General features: G+C 40.6%; 2 protein-coding genes across 2 annotated transcripts in view; both read right to left on the reverse strand.

Moving 5' to 3' along the window:
• The window catches only part of MAP7 (microtubule associated protein 7), a 115,184-nt gene extending 106,489 nt beyond the window's left edge, over positions 1-8,695 (reverse strand). The window contains exon 1 of the mRNA XM_069851970.1: positions 8,642-8,695. Coding sequence (XP_069708071.1) covers positions 8,642-8,687 — 46 coding nt within the window. The 5' untranslated portion in view covers positions 8,688-8,695. The remainder of the gene's footprint in view (positions 1-8,641) is intronic.
• A 2,899-nt stretch (positions 8,696-11,594) lies between these two features.
• The window catches only part of MAP3K5 (mitogen-activated protein kinase kinase kinase 5), a 104,576-nt gene continuing 96,135 nt past the window's right edge, over positions 11,595-20,035 (reverse strand). Inside the window, exons 26-30 of the mRNA XM_069851945.1 lie at positions 18,376-18,619; positions 15,222-15,334; positions 14,198-14,310; positions 13,219-13,295; positions 11,595-12,375 (exon numbers count right to left, since the gene is read on the reverse strand). Of these exons, the coding sequence (XP_069708046.1) occupies positions 12,315-12,375; positions 13,219-13,295; positions 14,198-14,310; positions 15,222-15,334; positions 18,376-18,619 (608 nt within the window). The 3' untranslated portion in view covers positions 11,595-12,314. The remainder of the gene's footprint in view (positions 12,376-13,218; positions 13,296-14,197; positions 14,311-15,221; positions 15,335-18,375; positions 18,620-20,035) is intronic.

Genomic DNA, 20,035 nt, shown 5'->3' on the forward strand with positions numbered 1-20,035 from the left:
AAAGCAAAATAAACTCTGTTCTGCTGATGGCTACTGATTAAAGGCCTTCTAACAGGAAAGTTTCCCCTCAATTTAGGTAAGTTTTATATCAAGAATTAGATCAAGATTAGATCTCCTTTCCAGATTGCCAGTATTTCACTATGTTATTTCCGATTTTCTTAGAACTGAGAGGTTCAGGACGAGGTAGGTATCTACCTTACAGAGCAGCATCAAGAAAGGGTGTGGCTTTTAGCGTTTCTAGGTGTGTTTTCCCAGCATGGAACAATAAGGTTCCATGGGGAACTGGACTCCAAATGTTTCTTTCTTGAGAAGAAAGATCAGGAAATTCAAGGTACAGTTAAAAGCTCCCATCCTATTCAGCAAAAACAGTACACTAGAAAATTTCAATGCACCTACCTACCAGAATACACAATCATAGTCTGTACGGATATTTTCAACATTAATAATCTGTATAAAAACCTTTTTTTAAGAATTCATTTAAAAATACATAATATAGACAATGCTTGATATACAATAGCATGAGCTCGAAGAACACTGAAGGATCAAGTCCAACACCCTACTCCTCACAGGACAATGCTGGAATACATGGACACTGACTAGACTCCAAACTCAATCTCTCCCTAATTTCTGTCAGGAGAGTCATCTCTTTGTATTTACTTTCTACTTCACTAGTTTTTGAATCAGGCCAAAAGAACCAAGAAAGCAGAGCCTTTTTTCCTCATGTGAGAAAACAACTATTTACTCAGCACCAAAAGGACTGGAAACCTTTTCAATGCCATGCAAATCTAGGACACAGCAAAACAGCCTTAAAAAGACAGACAGGATTTTTAGTGCTTGGATTGTTGTTTGTTTGTGTTTTAAAAAAAAAAAAAAGTTAGTTGGAAATAGCAGAAATAGCTACTATATCAGAAAAAAACAGATACTTGCTTCCATTAAGCCAATCACTGTCTCATGCTGCTCTTGTATTCTCCCTTCCTTCTACCTCTTATTGTCAAAAAGGACAGAGAATAACATCACCTTTAGAGAGGTTTCTAAGTCTCTCTTCAAAGATATCTCTAAGGCCTCACTTGTATATGCAAGATAATAAGGGACTGGCAGATTATTTCTGCAGCAGTACATTATTTTTTTTTAAATTATTTCAGTATTTAGTGTATAAATATGTGATACAGTCATTGATTTCTTCTTTCCACCTTCTTAGAAGGAAAATAGGCCTTTTGCATTAAGCAGTAAGATTGAATATAAAATGCTAGAGAATGAGGGAAAACTTAATCTTTTTGACTAATGAGAATCCTGCTGTCAAGACCATAGATGCACTCTGAATAGCTTTAAATAAGAAATGAGTCAACTCACTTCTAAAAGTCAAGGCCACAAAACCATAGTAGTTTCATGAACTTATTCTTCATTCATCCATTGAATTAGGTGCTTCAACTCAAGAAAGGGCAGAACTGTTCAACCTTTCTAAGCAAACATCCACTTAAATACGACCTGGGAAAACAGCTGGGAGCAGCAGTGTATTACGATTCTTCAGAAAGCAAACTTCAAAAGGCAGCTTCAGCTCTTTTCACCAATCTCTCCTGGAGCTTGAACAAGCAAGTCTTTATTCTGCTTTCAAATCTCAGCATCTCCGGTTCCAACAAATGGAATTCAGAGTTATTATCCATATGTGCTAAAAGATAATGAATTTTAAATGACCTAGGTCTGGAAACAAAAAGCAGATACCAGGTCTGTATCTTCCTATTAACTATCCTACTTTGGCTCCTTTACCTTATCCACCTGCTTATGGGTCCCATCATATCACAGAATCACCAGGTTGGAAGAGACCCACCACATCAAGTCCAACCATTCCTATCAGACACTAAACCATGCCCCTCAGTGCCTCGTCCACCCGTGCCTTAAACACCTCCAGGGAAGGTGAACCAACCACCTCCCTGGGCAGCCTGTTCCAGTGCCCAATGACCCTTTCTGTGAAGAATTTCTTCCTAATGCTCAGACTAAACCTCCCCTGGCGGAGCTCGAGGCCATTCTCTCTCGTCCTGTCCGCTGTCACTTGGGAGAAAAGGCCAGCACCCTCCTCTCTACAACCTCCTTTCAGGTAGTTGTAGAGAGCAATGAGGTCTCCCCTCAGCCTCCTCTTCTCCAGGCTAAACAACCCCAGCTCTCTCAGCCGCTCCTCATAAGGCCTGTTTTCCAGCCCCTTCACCAGCTTCGTTGCTCTTCTCTGGACTCGCTCCAGAGTCTCAACATCCTTCTTGTGGTGAGGGGCCCAGAACTGAACACAGTATTCAAGGAGCGGTCTCACCAGTGCCGAGTACAGAGGGAGGATAACCTCCCTGGACCTGCTGGTCGCGCCGTTTCTCATATGTGCTTCACATTCTAGGTCCTACTGTGATCAAAACAGTAAGACTACATTCTTCAGCCACAGAACTGTAAGTACTAAGAGCAGCCGCAGCAACCCCCTCACACTGTGTGGGAGTGTTGCTTCTCCAGTCCCCACCTTTTCACCACCCACCACAGTCCTGGTGAGTCACAGGCAGGCAGCTGAGCCAGGAGCTGCGCTGCCTGCAAGACCCTGGAGCAGGAGGCAGCTCCACTAGGAAACGTGTCTCCACACACATGCTCAGGCACAGACAGCTTCTCTTGGAGGTGACCTCTTCCCACTTGGAGCTGTCCCTCTGACATGCACGCTGCCAAATACTGAACGCAAGGGGTGTTGAGAGCTCCTCAGAAGTGACTAGACTTCTAAGTGTTAACTATTTTCCCTTCTGTCAATTAAAACTGAATCTGTGTGCAATTCCCACGCACAGAAAAATCTAGGAGAAGACTGGGAGCCCTGCCTTGTTCTGACTCAAACTCACTCATCAGAGCAAAAGACACATGAATGTGGAGGTAAGAGTCCCATCAACCACAAACACTTTAAACATATGCACACCAATCACCAATAAAACAATCAAATACAAGATGAACATTAAAAAGCCTTCTTATATTTTTTTAATTAAATGGATTTGCATAGTATGACCCATTACAAAGATTACACAACACATACCATGAGGAATAAAAACATATTAGATCATTCTTAGCCAACGGGTTTTATCTGCATATAATAGAATGATTTTGGATCAAGCCCCACAGAAGAACATGTCATGTAACTTCAGCAAACACTTAAATAAGGAACGGCAGCAAGGAATGGAGACTTCACAGAGCAGCAGTAAACAGGAATTCAGTAGCAGACAGAAGTCATCAATGCTAATTACCCTACTAAATAAAAGCCTGGGCAGCGTTTCCACTGCTTCTGTCTATAAAGAGAGCTTAGTTTTTAAATACCTAGTTTGTATACATGTCAAGAGAACTAAGCACTTGTAAAGCACTCAGAATTAAGAGTACTTATGTGAGTACTAAGCTTTTTAGTAGAAAGGTGAACTTACTTCAAAGAAAAGGTGATATGCCAAGAACAAATTAAAACGTTCTTCAGTTTTATTACTGACAGTATCTGATGGATGGAATCCTCTGAACTACCAGTGCTCTCCTGACATCTTACTTCCCAACAAGTTTCTTAGAAGGTGACCAAGAAGTCAGGACTTTTGGACTCCATAAACTTCAAAGGAGAACACACTAGTGTATCAAACACAAGCATGAGAAATGTTTGGAGACATCAGAAATTTATGTCTGTCCCTCCGTAATCTAGTCTCACAGCGACTATCAATCTGGAACATAAATAATGCCATCGCGTACATGTCTAAAGAATCTCAAAGTCAATAGGAATCAGGGTTGCTAGCACCATCCATTTGAATAGCAAGGCAGCCTACTCGCCCCCAGTATGTCATCTTAAAAGACAACTTAGGGTCATTTTCTTTGAACTCTAACTGATCCCCTAGGATACAAATTTTCAAGATTTTTCTCCAGAGTCACAAAGGGTGTGCATATATACACCTTCTACTTATTTTAATGAAGCAAAGATTGATTTTAATGAAAAATGTGGCATGACTCCAGAATCAGTGCTCAGGAAGAGCTGCAGAATTAAATCTAAACGCGTTTAACAAATGCACCATCTTCTCATAGCCTTTTTCACCTTAAACCTGTATAATATGCATGTAGCCTGCTCTGCCACAGTTCCCACCAGGCCACTGCATTTTAACAGGAGTCACACACAGGGGACCTCCTGCCAGAAGGAAAGGTGGGTGCGCTGACAGTTACAACATCAGCAGCAGCACACTGTGGCTTGTATTGTGGGTCTAGGCTTACACACAATTTTTTCCAAGTGGAAAGGAAGATCTGTTGCTGCAAGATTATACAGTATTTACATAATGCAGGCAATTATTGCACTGATTGTGTTTAATTACCTTAATACCACAAATAATTTTACCTGTAAAGTATTAAACTTGTTTATGTGTGGTATTAACAAACCAGCCATCATACAAATAAAATAGTAGCCATCTCAAATTATTGTAAATTCACAATATTTACAGTTTGAAATAGCACACATGAAAGAACATCCATTTTCAACATGAAGCCCAGGTAAAATCACAATGCATACTACTTTAGCTAGATTAGTAGAAGCTCTCTCTCTTCCTGCAGAGGAAGTAGCACATAAGCCAGCTACTCCAGCATCATTTAACAGGTCTGATTTTCCATAGCTATGGAGGGATTGTTGAGGCAGTGTTTGTTTTGGGGGAGTTTGTTTTGTTTGTTTTTATTTTTTGAGGGACATTGTTGGTAGTGGTGGGTTTCTGTTGGGTTTCCCCTCCCCCCTGCTCCTATTTTTTTTTAACCCTAGCAGTGTTTCTCCATTCCCAGACAGGTGGGTGGAGAAAAGGTCAGACTCCCGTTACACACTCTGCATATAAAAAGGCTTGTTCAAACTTTTCCAGTGTATAGTCCTTGCATAAGCATTACTCGACCAATTAAAGATACCAAGAAACAGAATGCTAGCAGCTTTATAAAGCTGAGGGATGGCTTCTATAGGGATTATAACACTCTGATCTGCACTTGTAAATTTAATTCAGTTGTGTCATTTCATTCTACAAGCTGCTGATAAATCAGAGCCTCTGTGCATTCAGAGCTAAAGTGACGACTCGGGAAATTACTAAAGTAGGACCAGGTAAGTAATGGTAACATTTGGTTGGCACAGAATGTCTAAGTCTGAATAAGTTTCAATCAGAGAGGAATGGCAACAGAAGAATTACAGAACCTCAATTTATATATTAAAAGATAGGAAATACACACAATAGCACTAACATTTAAATAATTATGGATGGGAATGACAATAACCTTAATAGCATACACACTTTCAACACTTTTAGCATTTGTAGGGATTCATTACTGTGGCAATGTTGCATCTTCCTCCAGAGAGCCATTACCTTCACACCACCTTGTTCTATGACACCTGAAGTATAAGTTACAGCAAGCTCCATTAGAAGAGGAATTGTTAAAGTTAGACAAGACCTCCAAGGCCATCAAGTCCAATCATCAACACAGCACCATCATGCCTACCAAACCATGTCCTGAAGTGCCACATCTATGTATTTTTTTTTAATGCCTCCAGGGATGGTGATGCCACCACTTCCCTGGGCAGCTTGTTCCAATGCTTCACCACTCTTTCAATAAAGAAATTTTTTTCTAATATCCAATCTAAAGCTCTCCTGGCACAACTGAAAGCCATTCCTTCTCATCCTTTCACTCATTACTTGGGAGAAGAGACCAGCACCCACCTCACTGCAACCTCATTTCAGGTACTTTTAGAGAGCAGTAAGATCTCCCATCAGCCTCCTTTTCTCCAGGCTAAACAACCACAGCTCCCCCAACTGCTCCTCACAAGATTTGTGCTCCAAACCCCAGCCTCGTTACCCTCCTCTGGATATGCACCAGCACCTCAATGTCTTTCTTGTGCTGAGAGGCCAAAAGCTGAAAACAGGATTCAAGATGTGGCCTCACCAGTGCTGAACACAGGGGCATGATCCCTTCCCTCGTCCTGCTGGCCACACCATTTCTGCTACAAGCCAGGATGCTGGAGAGGCAGGTCCCCATGAGGGAACAGGACCCGCCTGTGCCGAGCAGGGATGGAACCCTGAGGGAACACCCTCCAGCGCTGGGAGTGAGCTGCGGGATTTGCCTTTGTGCTTTCCTATAACTAACCTGTTCGTTAAAAAAAAAAAAAAATGATAACACCAAGGTAAAATTTGTTTATCCTTGTGAGAAACACTTACTGGTAAAATACTGAAAAGGACAAAGTCTTCGAAGCAAAGGCAATAATATTTTTATTTTACAATTCAGTGCTGAATCAGACACCCTTCTAAAAAAGGCATGACATCTTACAAAAGCAGTGGGTGTATATATACTAGTTTTAGACAAAAAAAAAAAAGTCCTCGAATGTTTATTTTTTTAGGTTACCCAACCATGCCTGGAGACTCCTCTCAGGTTATCTCCCCACCTAAAAAAGCTACATCTTACAAGGCAACTAAGCATATCAATAAATTCTTGCAACTGTAAGAGAGTGTTTATTCTTTCAGGTTATTTATCCATGTCTGGATTGTCCGCGTATTATCTCTCCATACAAGACAGATTTTTATGACAAGATAATTAAACATAGAAACCAGCCGCAGCAAAACTTATCAATTCATTCTCACATCCTGGTATTTTCTCCATCTGAGAATAAACCAAGTGATGGATATAAACTCCCAGCAGCTGTTACAGGGAGAACACCTCAATGTCTGGCTTTAACAAGCTACCTGGCACAGACATCATTGTTGCTGTGCTGCAAAAAGACCAGAACGACATCAAACTCACTTAGAAGAGAACACTAACTGGAAGAGCATGCAAAATCATGACATTAAAAGGTTGTTTTTTATTTGCAACGAACCAAACACATCGCTCTCCCTGGTCTCCCCCCGAGCCTCTGCCAACTGCTGGGGCCGCACAGAGCCGCCCAGGCAGCCCAGCACTCGCCTGGGGAGGCTCACAGGCAGGCACATGTCTAGGAGCGGGCAGCCACAAAATGAGGTGCCTTAAAGGCTTCTTCTGTTCGGTATTCCCCACAAGAGGGCCCCTCTCATCACTGGAATCACTGAAAAGCGTTTTACGGCTGCGAGATGGTAAAGTAGCTGTGATTAGAAAATTTTAACTGGTGTAAGTTGGTGCAGCCCTTTCGGACTGAAGTCATCTTGCCATCTATGCGTTTATGAACGACAGAGTGAAAAAAGCCCTCACCTCGGTAATTAAGCCATTATTCATCTGAAGAAAACTAGTTTAGCGCAGCAGATGCCCAACAATAAAGGGATCTACTTGTAATGCGTCTCTGCAAAGTCCTCGAAGTCTGTGTATCCAGCCGCAGGAGGGTAAAAAAATACAAAACACACCACAACACACCCAGAGCTATACAGCTGGTTTGTTTTGTTTTCTTAAACAGGAGCAATAAGTCAACCAGTAGGTAATTTTACCAAACCAGGAAGGTAGGTTGACCTTACTGAGGAACCGGATCCAGAAACAGGTGTTCCGCTTGCGGAGTGGACTGCAGCCAGAGCCTGCATGGTCCTCCCTGAGTACACACTTTTGCTCACTCATGGATGGACCAAACAGCTGTGAAGCGGCTCCCTGACATGCTACAAGGGTGTTTCTGTTTGTGAACACCTCAAAAGCAGACCGTGTGATAGCTCAGAGACTTAGAAGAACCTCAACAAACAGCTTCACAGAAGTTAACCCAGACATTTTGTGCACGCGGAAGTTCTGAATTAACTTTTAACAGCACAAACCATTTTAAACTCAAAATACTCAACAACTTACGCGAACAGACCTACCTCCTGCCTACTGATATGTCCTAATGAGTAACAGTTCAACACAATAGCATGAAATAAACTACAAAGCAAACTCAATAAATCTCTAGCAAGTGAGTCCTTCACAATGTAAGGTAGAGAACTTGAGAACGGTTTGTTAAACGTGGCATTAGAAATAAGCTGACAGCCAATTCTTCCTGTACGAGGTGAAGTTAAGGTGGTTGCGAACTCTGAAACGTGTAGGATAGCAGCTGCACTCCCTTTCCAGAGCTGAACTTTTGAAAAATGGCTGGGAATGACCTGTAAAAGGGATTTTGAGCAAAAGCACTGTACTTCCAACTTTATTGAAGACAGGCAGCGTTTGGATGGGTCTGCCCACAGCTGCTGCATGGCCACGTTATATAAAATATGTATTTAAAAACATCACGCTGCAGAAACACAGCGAGTTCACCAACAGCCATATGGCCTATTCCTGTGTTGTTTTGATGGAAAAAAACCTCGCTCTGCGATTCAGAGAGAAACTTGGAGGCTATGCTAGAGAAGCGAAGGGCTGCAGAAGGAGGGAAAGAAGGAGAGGACAAAAAAACCTGGAGTCAGGCAAGCAGCATTCCCAGGGAACACGCCAGAAAAGCAAACAGCATCTGCCCCTACAGCAGCCGAGCCGCTTGCGTAAGAGAAAATACCCTCCCTGCACCCTCCTCGCCCTTAGGACAAAATAAAAAGCGTTTTAAAACGCTCCCGCAGCTCGCCGCCCCCGCGACCCCCGAGGGGGGAGACGAGGGCCCCGAGCCCCGCGCTGCGGGGCTCGGGGCCCTCGTCTCCCCCCTCGGGGGTCGCGGGGGCGGCCATGGCTGCCCCCTTCTCCCGCCGAGTCTCACCTGCGGGGCGCCGGCAGCCGCCGCTCCCGCCCGCAGCCTCCGCCATGGCTCCGCGGCTCCGCCCCGCGGCCCCGGGCAGGTGCGAAGCGCCGCGGATCCCGCCTCCTCGCCCCGCGGCAGGTGAGCCGGAGGGGGGGGCGGCCCCGCGGCTTCTGCGCCTCAGAGGGGGGCTCCTCCCCCTCTGTTGGGGACGGGTCCAGAGGGGGGCTACAGGGATGATCAAAGGGCTGGAGCACCCCCCGTACGAGGACAGGCTGAGGGAGTTGGGCTTGATCAGCCTGGAGAAGGCTCCGAGGAGACCTTACAGCAACTTTCCAGGACCTGAAGGGGCCCTACAAGAAAGCTGGGGAGCGGCTGGTCATGAAGGCTTGTGGTGATAGGACCCGGGGCAATGGGTGTAAACTGGAGAGGGGCAGATTTAGACTAGACAAAATGTGTAATTTCTGCACCGTGAGGGCGGTGAGGCACTGGCACAGGTTGCCCAGGGAAGCTGTGGCTGCCCCATCCCTGGAGGTGTTCAAGACCAGGTTGGATGGGGCCTTGGGCAGCCTGGTTCTTGTGGGACGTGTCCCTGCCCATGGCAGGGGGGGTGGCATTAGATGATCTTTAAGGTCCCTTCCAACCCAAACTATTCTATGATTCCCTGCGGATACCTCCACAGAGGGGAGGTGCAATGGTTGCTTCACCAGCCCAGGCGCTGTGCCACGTGCCTTGGGGAAGAACAGTGCTACTAGACTCTCGTTATTCCCTTTTAAACACCTGGGTGCATACCCAAAGCTGTCTGCAACACCTTACTTCCAAAAAAAATGGCTCCATGAAAAGTTATCAGTGTCTCAGTCCCCTCTATACAGGTCACAGCATTTATACCTTTCCAGTGAGTTCACATAAACTTGCCCTACGTTGCTTTCTGGGGATCACACAGCATCACAGAACAGGCAGGGCACCTCTGGAGATCATCAACATCATACGAATTTCTCTTGAAAGTATTCTAGGTCTGGATTACAACGTGATTTCATTTTGTATCTAGTGGCAGGTAGTGTCAATCACCAAAACTATGGCTGAAACAGGGCAAATGAATTGGGGAACTCACAGTACAGTTGGGGCATATATACATGTAAGCAGATGGAGAGCTACAGCTCTCTCAGTCCGGTGTGCTGGACAAAGAAAACTTCAACCACTGTGCAGAACGTCCTCCTTTCACAGACAGCTGAGGGCATGAGGTCTTCTTACAGGGAAACATAGGGTGAATGTTTTGTTGCATTAGGAGAAAGAAGGGGAGCTCACCCTGAGGTCTGGATTGCACCAGAACTAGTCAAGGACCAAGAGGCTATCCAAGCTCAAAGGGAGTGTTATTCCCTATAGCTAAAAGGTTGCCCTTGGCAAAACCCTGCACTAAAACATAAAGTGTCCTTACGACAGAACCTCACTTGTGCTCCATGTAGACAGCCACCAGCATATTCGGGGAACCAGGCTGAGGAGTCTCAGGCTGACACATCTGATGCATTCTGCCCCAAAATGTTTCTTCACCTTCCACCCAAGGGTATAAAAAGTAACACGCTTGGCACAATCTGCAAGAAGCAGCCTGAGGAGGGGATATTACATAAGCTTTTGTGCACAGATGTAGTACATATAGATGGATAATCTGTGCTCTTCAGGGAGCCATTATCTCTCAAGTAGCGTAAGTGCACATGGCCCAGCCTAGGCATGCATTGATACAGTCTTACAGGAAAGAACAGAGAACGGATTGCCAAGCAGCCCTGCAGCAATCACCTTGGGTCTGGTGAAGAGCAGTGACCTACAGGAATTAATTCCCAGATGGCGCCAGGCTAGGTCTTGTGGAGATACGAAAATGCTTCCTTGATCACACTTCCCTTGTCTTGCACGTAGCTGCAATTACTGAGCACCCCAAGTCACACATAATAGAGAACATGCTGCATGCTTTCAAAGTATCAACAGATAAATGACATGCAATGTCATTCTGGTCTACTAATGCTGCATGAAATAAGAAGTTTTCAGCTTGCAGTCATGGCCTGATACAGGAACATGTTTCACACAAAAATCAAATTACGGGAGTTCATTGTCCTGGGGGCACTTTTTCATGGGCAGAGTTTTTCAGTCGCTTTGGGTTTTCAAGTCAGCCTCAACCACCAGACTCTCCAGTGCTTAAAACTACCTTGAAATTGTACTGTTTTCTGCTGTAATAGTGGTAGAAATTGTCAAACAATAGCTGTGTTTCTCCTGAAATGTAATTACATTTTTGGAATGAGTTGAATATGTGCCGAAACATAAGTGGAACCATCTTTAGAGAAAAAAAGTCTGACTAAGATTATTTTATCTGCTGTTCTTTGTTTAGTCTATTTTTTAATACATAATAGTTGTTTTCTAGTCAGCAAAAATTACTACATACATGTTAGGACAATATATTTGTTTAGAAAAAATATTTAATTTTCTTTGAAAATACTTGCTAGACTTGAAAAATTCAGGGTGAAGCTGTTCACCTATTACCAAGGCTTATGAAGAAAGAAGCGGTTTCTTGCCCAGGCAAGTGTTACTCACAATGGAATTTTTTGCAGCTGCCCTATAAGAATCTTATGATACCCAGGGCTGCAACACTGCAGTGACAACAGGAGTGAATGGACAGGGAATATCCAGCATCCTTTTCCACTACATGCAACAAAAGACATACTGCATAACCAAGCACAGAAGAGAACAGTGGGCCACAAAACTACTCATTGCATGGAGGCAGGACATTCATTTTGCAAGTCAAGTAGAGCACCCAGAGAAGAATTTTGGTTTGCCCTGGATTGTCAGTACAGGAATTAGACTGAATGGGAAAACTGAGAAAATATTCAGTGCCATCATTACCCAAGTCAAATCACAGTAACTTTACCTTGTGTTAGAAAGGTTCCCTTAATACTCAGTATGATTCTTCTTTCCATCTTTTTTATTCCAGTATTTTCCAGTTCTACACCTTTATTATTTTGAAAGTCCAAAAATATAGGAAAAAGTCAGTCTTAGGTTCTTTTTATTTTCAACTGTGTATGTCAGAGATAGCTTTAGAACAAGCTAACATTACTGTGGTTCAGGTGTATGCAACTGGTACAGTTCAGTAGTACATAAACAACTCTAAAACAAATGCACCATAGAACTTAAATTACCAAAAATAAACAATATTAAACTATGTTGGGCAGTAGGTAAAAATATTTACCTTTAGGTCTTGCACACTAACAGAAAAATATCTAATTATGATTGAAATTATTAAGTTCTACTACGGATTATTGAGATATATTACAAAGGAAAAGAAACTTGAGAAGTTGTTGTCACATTTTGGTTTTGTTCCAGTGATGTACAGTCACATGAAATCTTACATCAGTTTTTCATGAAATTAACTATAATATTTCTTGAGTATATAATCTTTGTTGGTGGTTCGTTTGTTTGTTTTTAAAATTTTTGAAAAACTTGCATGTAAAAACATCTAAAGTAAAATAACGTTGTGTGTTGTTTGCAAATTCCTTATGGATTATAGGAGTAAAAGCAGTCAGGAAGCTGCAGTGTTTTAACATTGGTAAACAAATACTGGATTAAAGTGCAACAGTCCTTCTGACAGCACACCTGCTCTGTGCTGAAAGGAAATATTTTCCTCTCTGTAGAGAAGCGAAGGAGAATTTCAGCTTCAGGTGTGTTTTTCTCGAAAGTCAGTGATGGCCTTCCAGAGTGTGCATAGCATTCCTCCTCTGTAAAGAAAAATCATAAAGATTCTCAAGTACAAAGATACCCACTAGCCTTAAAGCACTTAGCATAGCTGCCTTTTGATTTTCTTGCTGTGTTTCTGACCAATGAAATTCAGTGTGAAGGCTGATCAAAGGTGAAATTCAACATGCAATACTCAAATAGAGAACAGAGTCCTTTTCTGATTACAGTACAGGACAATCTTTCCACTTTTTAGATGCCTGCTTTCTGGAATTCAGACTTCTGGTCCAAAGGACCTGCATAATGCCCAGCAGACCTTCAGCACTATGAAAGTATTTAATTATGAAAAATATCTTACCAAGTGCTGGATTTTTTTTTTTTTTTAATTCCTATTTAGGTAAATACTTTTAAACTAGTCACACACACTGTGTTTGCCAACTTACATTGTTTCTACTTAATGTTGGTTCTGCAGTAACCCACAGACCTGGCATTGGCATTATTAGGTAAAACCTAGTGTTGGTTGCAGTCCACGAATACCATTTTCTGAAATTTGATGATGATGATAACCTACAGAAAGATTTTTCCCATATCTACCTTTTTAAAGAAAAGCAAGGCTCTCATGGGATATTGATTGTCTCCAGGTGTAAATTAAAAGCTTTACTTCCAAATTTTCCCTTTGCTTTCCTTTGATAGAAAAGCTTATTTTAAAATTTAAACTGTATCAGCTATCTCTCTGGAATGTATCTGCATACAAAGACATACTGGAAAGTGTCACTTATTTTGAATTAATACTGCACAATCCAATAAATAGAGGCTTAGTATCAGTTATTTTCTCTTGTAACAAAACACACCCGCTCAGCACAGTTCATTTAACTGTGAAGCATTACCTCAGTCTCAAACATTTCAGATCATCTCGTGTAACATAGCAGAGAACATCCATTAATGTATAATCTTCAGCCAAGAACTACAAAAAGAAGTTGGAATGAACATTTTGTTAGAATAAGAATCTAAATTTCTAAGTTTTATTTACCATCTGCCCTTAAAATAGAAGGCTAAGTTTAGAAGAAACCTAAAATTGGGCCAAAATGTGGCACATGTAACAGATCAATACATGTTGTTTCTAGAAATAGAGTGAAACTTTTTAACTTCTATACTGTATACTCTACGTTGGCACACAAGGCACAACTTGAAAGGTGTAATGTTTTTACAACGAATCAAACCTTTTGTCAACTGGCACTTCTATTGTTATCACTGATATCTCAGAGTCACAGACTTTAATTAGCACAAGTTAGAGCATAATTAACAGCACATTTCACCTATGAGGAAATTTAAAACATCAGTTAAGACCTACTTTTTCAAAAGTAAATTTGGTCCACTTGAACATTGAGGAGCCTTTGATCTAATGTGTAGGAGTGATAACTACATGCAGGTTTTCCTAAATCAGCTGAAATTCTGGGATGCTCAACACCTCTAAAATTATATAACTTGCTGCAGAGCAGACTAGCGTACTTCAGGAGATTTCACTTCAACAGAGATAGCTAAGGGTGAACCCTGTACCCTGTATCTGAGGTATAATCAACAGGAACTGCTGCAATTTGTAAAGACACTGGAAAATTATGAATCAAAGCAGTATTGTCTATTTACCAGGACATTTTCTTCTCTTATTCCTAATCAGATACAGGAATTAAAAATACTGTATTTTTATGAAAGCCTTCATATTCATATTCATGTGTTTTTCTTATCCTCTGAAAACAAATTAATCTCTCAAAAATGTGCTAAAGTAATTAAATACGTTTGGTATCTTCTTCCATCAAGTCACAAAACAGTGCTGCAACTGTGTCAGAGACTGAACAGAATCTTTGCTACCTTGTTTATTGTGGCCTCATCAGCTCCTTGAACACTCAACCAGTTTATGAGATCAGGGTCTTCGGTCCCTGTGGTAGTGGAATGACGATGACAGACAGACAATCCAGGAATATCTAGGACAAGAATTTTTGAGAAAAGGTTTTGTGTTGCCAAAGCAACCTCTTTTTATTTCTGACTGCTGAAGCACTTTCTTCATTAAGCTTTCCCTTCAAGCTTAGACAACCAGTATACCCATCAATAAAGATAAATGTCAATTCCCAAAGCACACCTAATTACAGTTTATAGACAGGTTTACATACAGTTTATATACATCAATTACTTTATTTGTTTAGGAGTACAGTTTAAGTAGTATGAACATTGATATAGATACATTTTCTGTGCTCTACAGAAAATGACTTCACTAATACAAGCCACATCAATTTCACTGCAACTGTTTCTAACGCTAAGACTGTTGCATCAATTTAATGAAATTGCTCAGCTTAACTCATCATTGGTGTGTAACCAATGCCTTAAATTTAGTATCAGCTGCTTTTGGAAAGCTTCTTTTAAGTACATTACACCAAAACATAAAACTGCATTAGCACTTTCACCCTCTTCAGGGGAGATACATATCAAACGCGGCTTCCCTCAGTAAGCTTTAGGATGTATTTACATCTCAGTGATTAGATCCTCTTGAACTTCAGTGTAACATTTGGAACAATCTGTTATTTAGAGAACACGTACCTAAACATACTAGATTATCCTCTGTAGAAACAGTGTTTATTCTGTAGAATATGAGCCTTGTGCTCTTCTATATAATCACAATAAAAAATATTTAAATCACACCATTCCTTGTAACGTGACTAACAAATTCAGTAATTTGTTTCCACAATGTACAATCTTACTTCAAAGCAAACCCTCCCAGAAGCAGCATAATGAAGCATCTTTGCTTAGACTGGCTCAATAAAAAGAATAGAAGTTTAGCTGCCACTGTTTTCATTTGTAGCCAGTATGAAACTTTTCCATGAAAACTCTTCTCACTTACCTATTGGCTGCGACCTAAGTCGTAGGTTTCTGATCTCTTGATCTTTTTCTTCTATAGCTTGATGTAAGAGGACTTGAAATTCTCTCTCCTTCTGAACCAACTCCTCCAATAACCTGTGGAGTAATGGGAAGGAAGCACATATTTCCTTTTGTAGTTTCAAATTTTCAGGAAAGCAAAGATCTTGCTACACCTAAACTGGAAACCTTCTTGACAGAGACAAGGACAGACCTCTTCAGCTTTCACAGGAATATCCTCTCAGATATAAATTTATTCTGACATATATCAAGACATAAATATGGTTCCTAAAGCTATAGCTCCTAAAAAAACCCCACACACACCACCCTCCATATACACATCCACCCACTAAACAGGTGGCACGTACAAAGTTTCAGTGAAATTCCTACAGCCAGCATTCTATTTTAAACAAAACTGTGTAACTGAGAAGAACAAATAATCAAACTGTTCTATAAACCAAGGGCTAAACTTTGTGACATAATCCTTTGTAATGAAAAAATACCAATTCACAACTCTCCAGCAGACATTTTCAAAAATATGGAGAGGGTGGAGCTGTGACAAAAATAGGGTGAAAACATAGGGTTACATTTATTAAATGGGAAAAATACATTTTCATCCACACGAGGGCTGTACCTTCCTCACATACAAGAAACGTTGTGCTTACTTTCCTATGCTATAAGAAAAGTGAGCAATGAGGAGGAAAAATACCTTAGAAGCAAAGAATTATTTAGGTTGGAGAAGACCTTTTAAGATTGAGTCCAACCGTTAACCTAGCAATGCCAAGTCCATCGCTAAACCTTGTCCCTAAGCACCACATTTACGCATCTTTTAAGTACAACCAGGGATGGTGACTCAACCACTTCCCTGGGCAGCCTGCTGCAATGCTGTCAACCTTTTGGTGAAGAAATTCTTTCTAATATCTAATCTAAACCTCCCCTGGTGAAATCTGAGGCCATTTGTTCTCACCCTAACACCTGTTACTTGGGAGAAGAGACCAACACCCACCTCACTACAACATCCTTTCAAGTAGTTGTGGAGAGTGATAGGTCTCCCCTCAGCCTCCCCTTCTCCAGGCGAAACAACCACAGTTCCCTCACCTGCTCCTCAGAAGTTCTCTACTAAGCAATTACTTTTGAGACTGTCAGGCAGAAACAAATTCAAACCCATGTTTGATTTCTTTCATAACAGATACCCAGAGAGAAACCCAGAGAGATTTTGTGGCCAGCACCTTTTAAACTGATCAAAGGAAAATCATCAGAATACAGCAGAAAAACAGTATGTCAAACTGCTACAATTCGTTATTTTAGCAAAATGTTTTAGTAAAAAGGGGGATTTGTGAACAATATGTGTCCAGCAACTTTGTCAGAGAAACCGGGCGTGGAGAACACACTCACAAACCTATCACTGACTTCTGAGTCTTAGGAAGTTCTGCCTTAAAATAGTTGTATCACTGTCCTCCCTTCCTTAAAGACTTTCTCAGCCTGAGAACTATGCCAAAACTGTTCCATTTTTTTATTTTGTTTCCTTTAAAAAAAAATTACACCTGGTTGAGCACAGCAACTTTTCTTGGGACACTGAAAGAGAGGGACATTCTGGAATTCAGCTGGAGAATGTGCCACAACAGCACCTTAACTGTCTTTGCAGAGAAGTAAAGTACATCTCTTAAGACCACTTTATAAAAACATCTAATTTTACTTATAGCTTGCATGCAGGCCTACCAGAAGCATGTCGGCATTTAAGTGCTTCCACACCTCAACTAACAATTCTTAACAAGTCCACCCTGCATGTGAATAGAGCTCTTTGCTTCTTTACACAAACCCAGAGCATAGTTAATCTTGGCGCAGATTGATATTCCGTCCTGACAGGTGTGCAGTTACCTTCTAGTTAATTATTTCTCCTCCATCCATTCTGGTTGCAAAAGCCTTCGGGCCAATAAAATAATCAACTATTTTCTCTTGATAACGGCTTGTTGCTTATGCCAGTAAAGTTTTAATTAATACTTAAACAACTGCTGGTATTATTTAGGTCAAAATTGCTGCATGAATGACAGGGTATGATTATTTGGCCAAAGGCTTTGCATTTGAGAAATTTACAAAAGCAAAGTGCTAGAAAATAGTACCACTTATAATTGATCACTTCTGATGCTACTCCCCATCATAAACTTGGGAAGTAAAGTGAGCCAATCTAAATTATTTATGTATTTAAGTGAATCAATAAGGTGATGAAAATATTTCTCACTAGTCATAAGCAAAAAAATGAATTGTAACATAAGAACTCAAAAATACTGATACTTTATTAAAATAGTACAGTCTAATCAATTACTCTAGTTATAGCAAAATTCTTGGACACCTTTAAAATTAAAGTACAATTTAACATTTTAATTTAAATTGGAACACTAACTACAAAAAAATGTTCTAGCAGCATAACAAATGTTTTATTGTACAGGAATTATTAGGATGAACTAATGGAGACAGAGATTTGTCTCTGACACTTCTTAAACAAACAAAAACCCCAAAAGAACTACTTCTCAGGTTTAAAGTACCATATGTATATTTCTGAAAAAAAATCCAGTATCCAAATTTCTGGCTTATTTTTTCTTTTAAAGAACACACCTATTTTCTTCATCTTTTTGTGATAACTACATTTATTTAATAACAAGGTAATGCTCTCTGATAAGCACAGATTCTGCTGTAGGGAACTCTGTGCACAAAACACAACTGTTTCCTTGTGGAGCTTATGTGTGGCTATTGACTAGCTTGAGTTCATTCCTCAAGAGTAACTAGAGAAAAGGGCAGCAAGTTCTGTCCTGGAAACAAAACGTTAAACCATTTGTCAGCCATATACAGCATATGAAGGAGAGGAAAAGCAGAACCTTGGCAGCAAGCTCAGTTTTTCCAGACCTTCCTTTAAAGGACACCTGAAATCGAGACTGACCTTAAATTGCATCCCTATTGATCTGAAGAAATAAAACTAACATAAGTGTTTAGTAACAGCTAAACAATGACAATCATTTAAATGAATAACTCACAGTACTATGGAATTTTAATACTGTCACTAGCATCCTAGCACGTATATTTTAAAAGCAGAACAATACATACTGTCGACAAGTAGGCTAGTGTCTCCTGATGTCCAGACTTACCTGTTTGTTTCTAATTTTAGCCTGCCCAGCTGGACACTCAGTGATCTGTGAGCAGCCTGAGAATCATGGGATACTGTAGAGCTGAGTGTGCTTACACCTGAGGTAGCTACAGCATCTTCCATGACAATGCAAGGTTGTTGGATAGTTGGATTCTGAGGCTGTTCACCTTGATCTTCTTCAGCTTCTATATCATCTTGATCTGCTGTATCGCTTTCCGATGCAAGGCTAAAATGTGGCCTCAATTCTATTAGTAACATGGAAATATAAGCAAAAGTAAACACATTAAAGATGTTAAATATTAAAACAAAAACAGACTTAAGTGACCGACTATGTACAGATTATCCTACAAATTTGGTTAAACCAGACCTGAAGTTTCTGTGGCAAGAGAATAGATAATATTTTCTAGGCACTTAAGACCACTCAGACCATAACACCTTATGTTTATACTGATTATTATTCAGCCTGACAAACCTTCAAAACTCCTAAAAACAAAGTATCTGGATGAATAGGATTCCAGATTTGACTAGTATCTTATGTCAAATTATGCAGACGTATTATATTATGTGCAGCAGAAGTACTTTCTTTTGCATTATTGCATTTTCAGTGGTTTGTAATTTCTTAAGTGTCTGACCTGAAATGTTCTATTAAACAAATAACCAGTACTTCTGTTATAACCAGCTATTCCTGCTGTTGCTACTCTGGCAAATTTAGCTTTTTCTTATTATAAGGATACCATGTTTACAAAAAAAATTGTATCTGAAAATATAGAGAGGAAATAACAAACAGACCTCTTTCCTGACAGTGAAAGTAGCACACTTCCCTTCTACTTATCAGAGAGAAAACTGCCTATTTTGTAATGACGTGTATCCACAGAACAGCAGACACTAAGCCATATGGGTAATCTTGTTTCTGTTACTCCCTGTTTAAACTACCTACCAGAGCCTACCAGGTATGCAAGATAAGTAGACAAGACCCTATACTTTGACATAGCCTATTGTTGCAACAGCATCTGTTTTTCTAACCATTCTAACCATTTAATGCATCATTCCTTCCATCAATTGTACTTTCTTACTGCTGAACACTCTCGACAAAACATACTATTTTTCTGAATCACAGTTGTTCTTTTTATCACAGTAGGTTTCTGACTGTTTTGCTGAAGAACTAAAAATACGTTTCTCTTCTTTACAAAAGGGACATTCATTCCTTGATCCACTTCATCTTTTCCTTTCAAAGCCACATACCTTTTTCAAGGCTGAGTATACTAAGACCAATAAAACTGTGCTTCCTCTAAGTTAAAGAAAGCATATTTGCTATATAGCTGTTACCCAAATATTGCTAAGCAAATATGTCTGAATTTGCTTTGAACTTCTGCACCACGCTAAGAAGAACAGAAATTCAATTTGCCATTGTTCACCACCAGGCCATATAACGATACAACATCTGCTTCTTAACACTCTGAAAACATCCAATTACTTTTAGAAGTGTTAAGGCCAGAGATAAATCTCCACATCATTCACAGGAAAGAAAAAAAGAAACAAAAGAAAATTTAAAAAAAAGAGGAAAAAGAAAAAGAAGGACAAAAGCAAGAGGAAGCAGTCAGAAGTAGGGTAAAGCAATTAGGGAAGAGGCAATGATTAGTGCCTGAAAGCTGCTAGGGCAC

Source organism: Phaenicophaeus curvirostris, chromosome 2 (assembly GCF_032191515.1).
Source record: "Phaenicophaeus curvirostris isolate KB17595 chromosome 2, BPBGC_Pcur_1.0, whole genome shotgun sequence".
In the NCBI taxonomy this organism is placed as follows: Eukaryota; Metazoa; Chordata; class Aves; order Cuculiformes; family Cuculidae; genus Phaenicophaeus; species Phaenicophaeus curvirostris.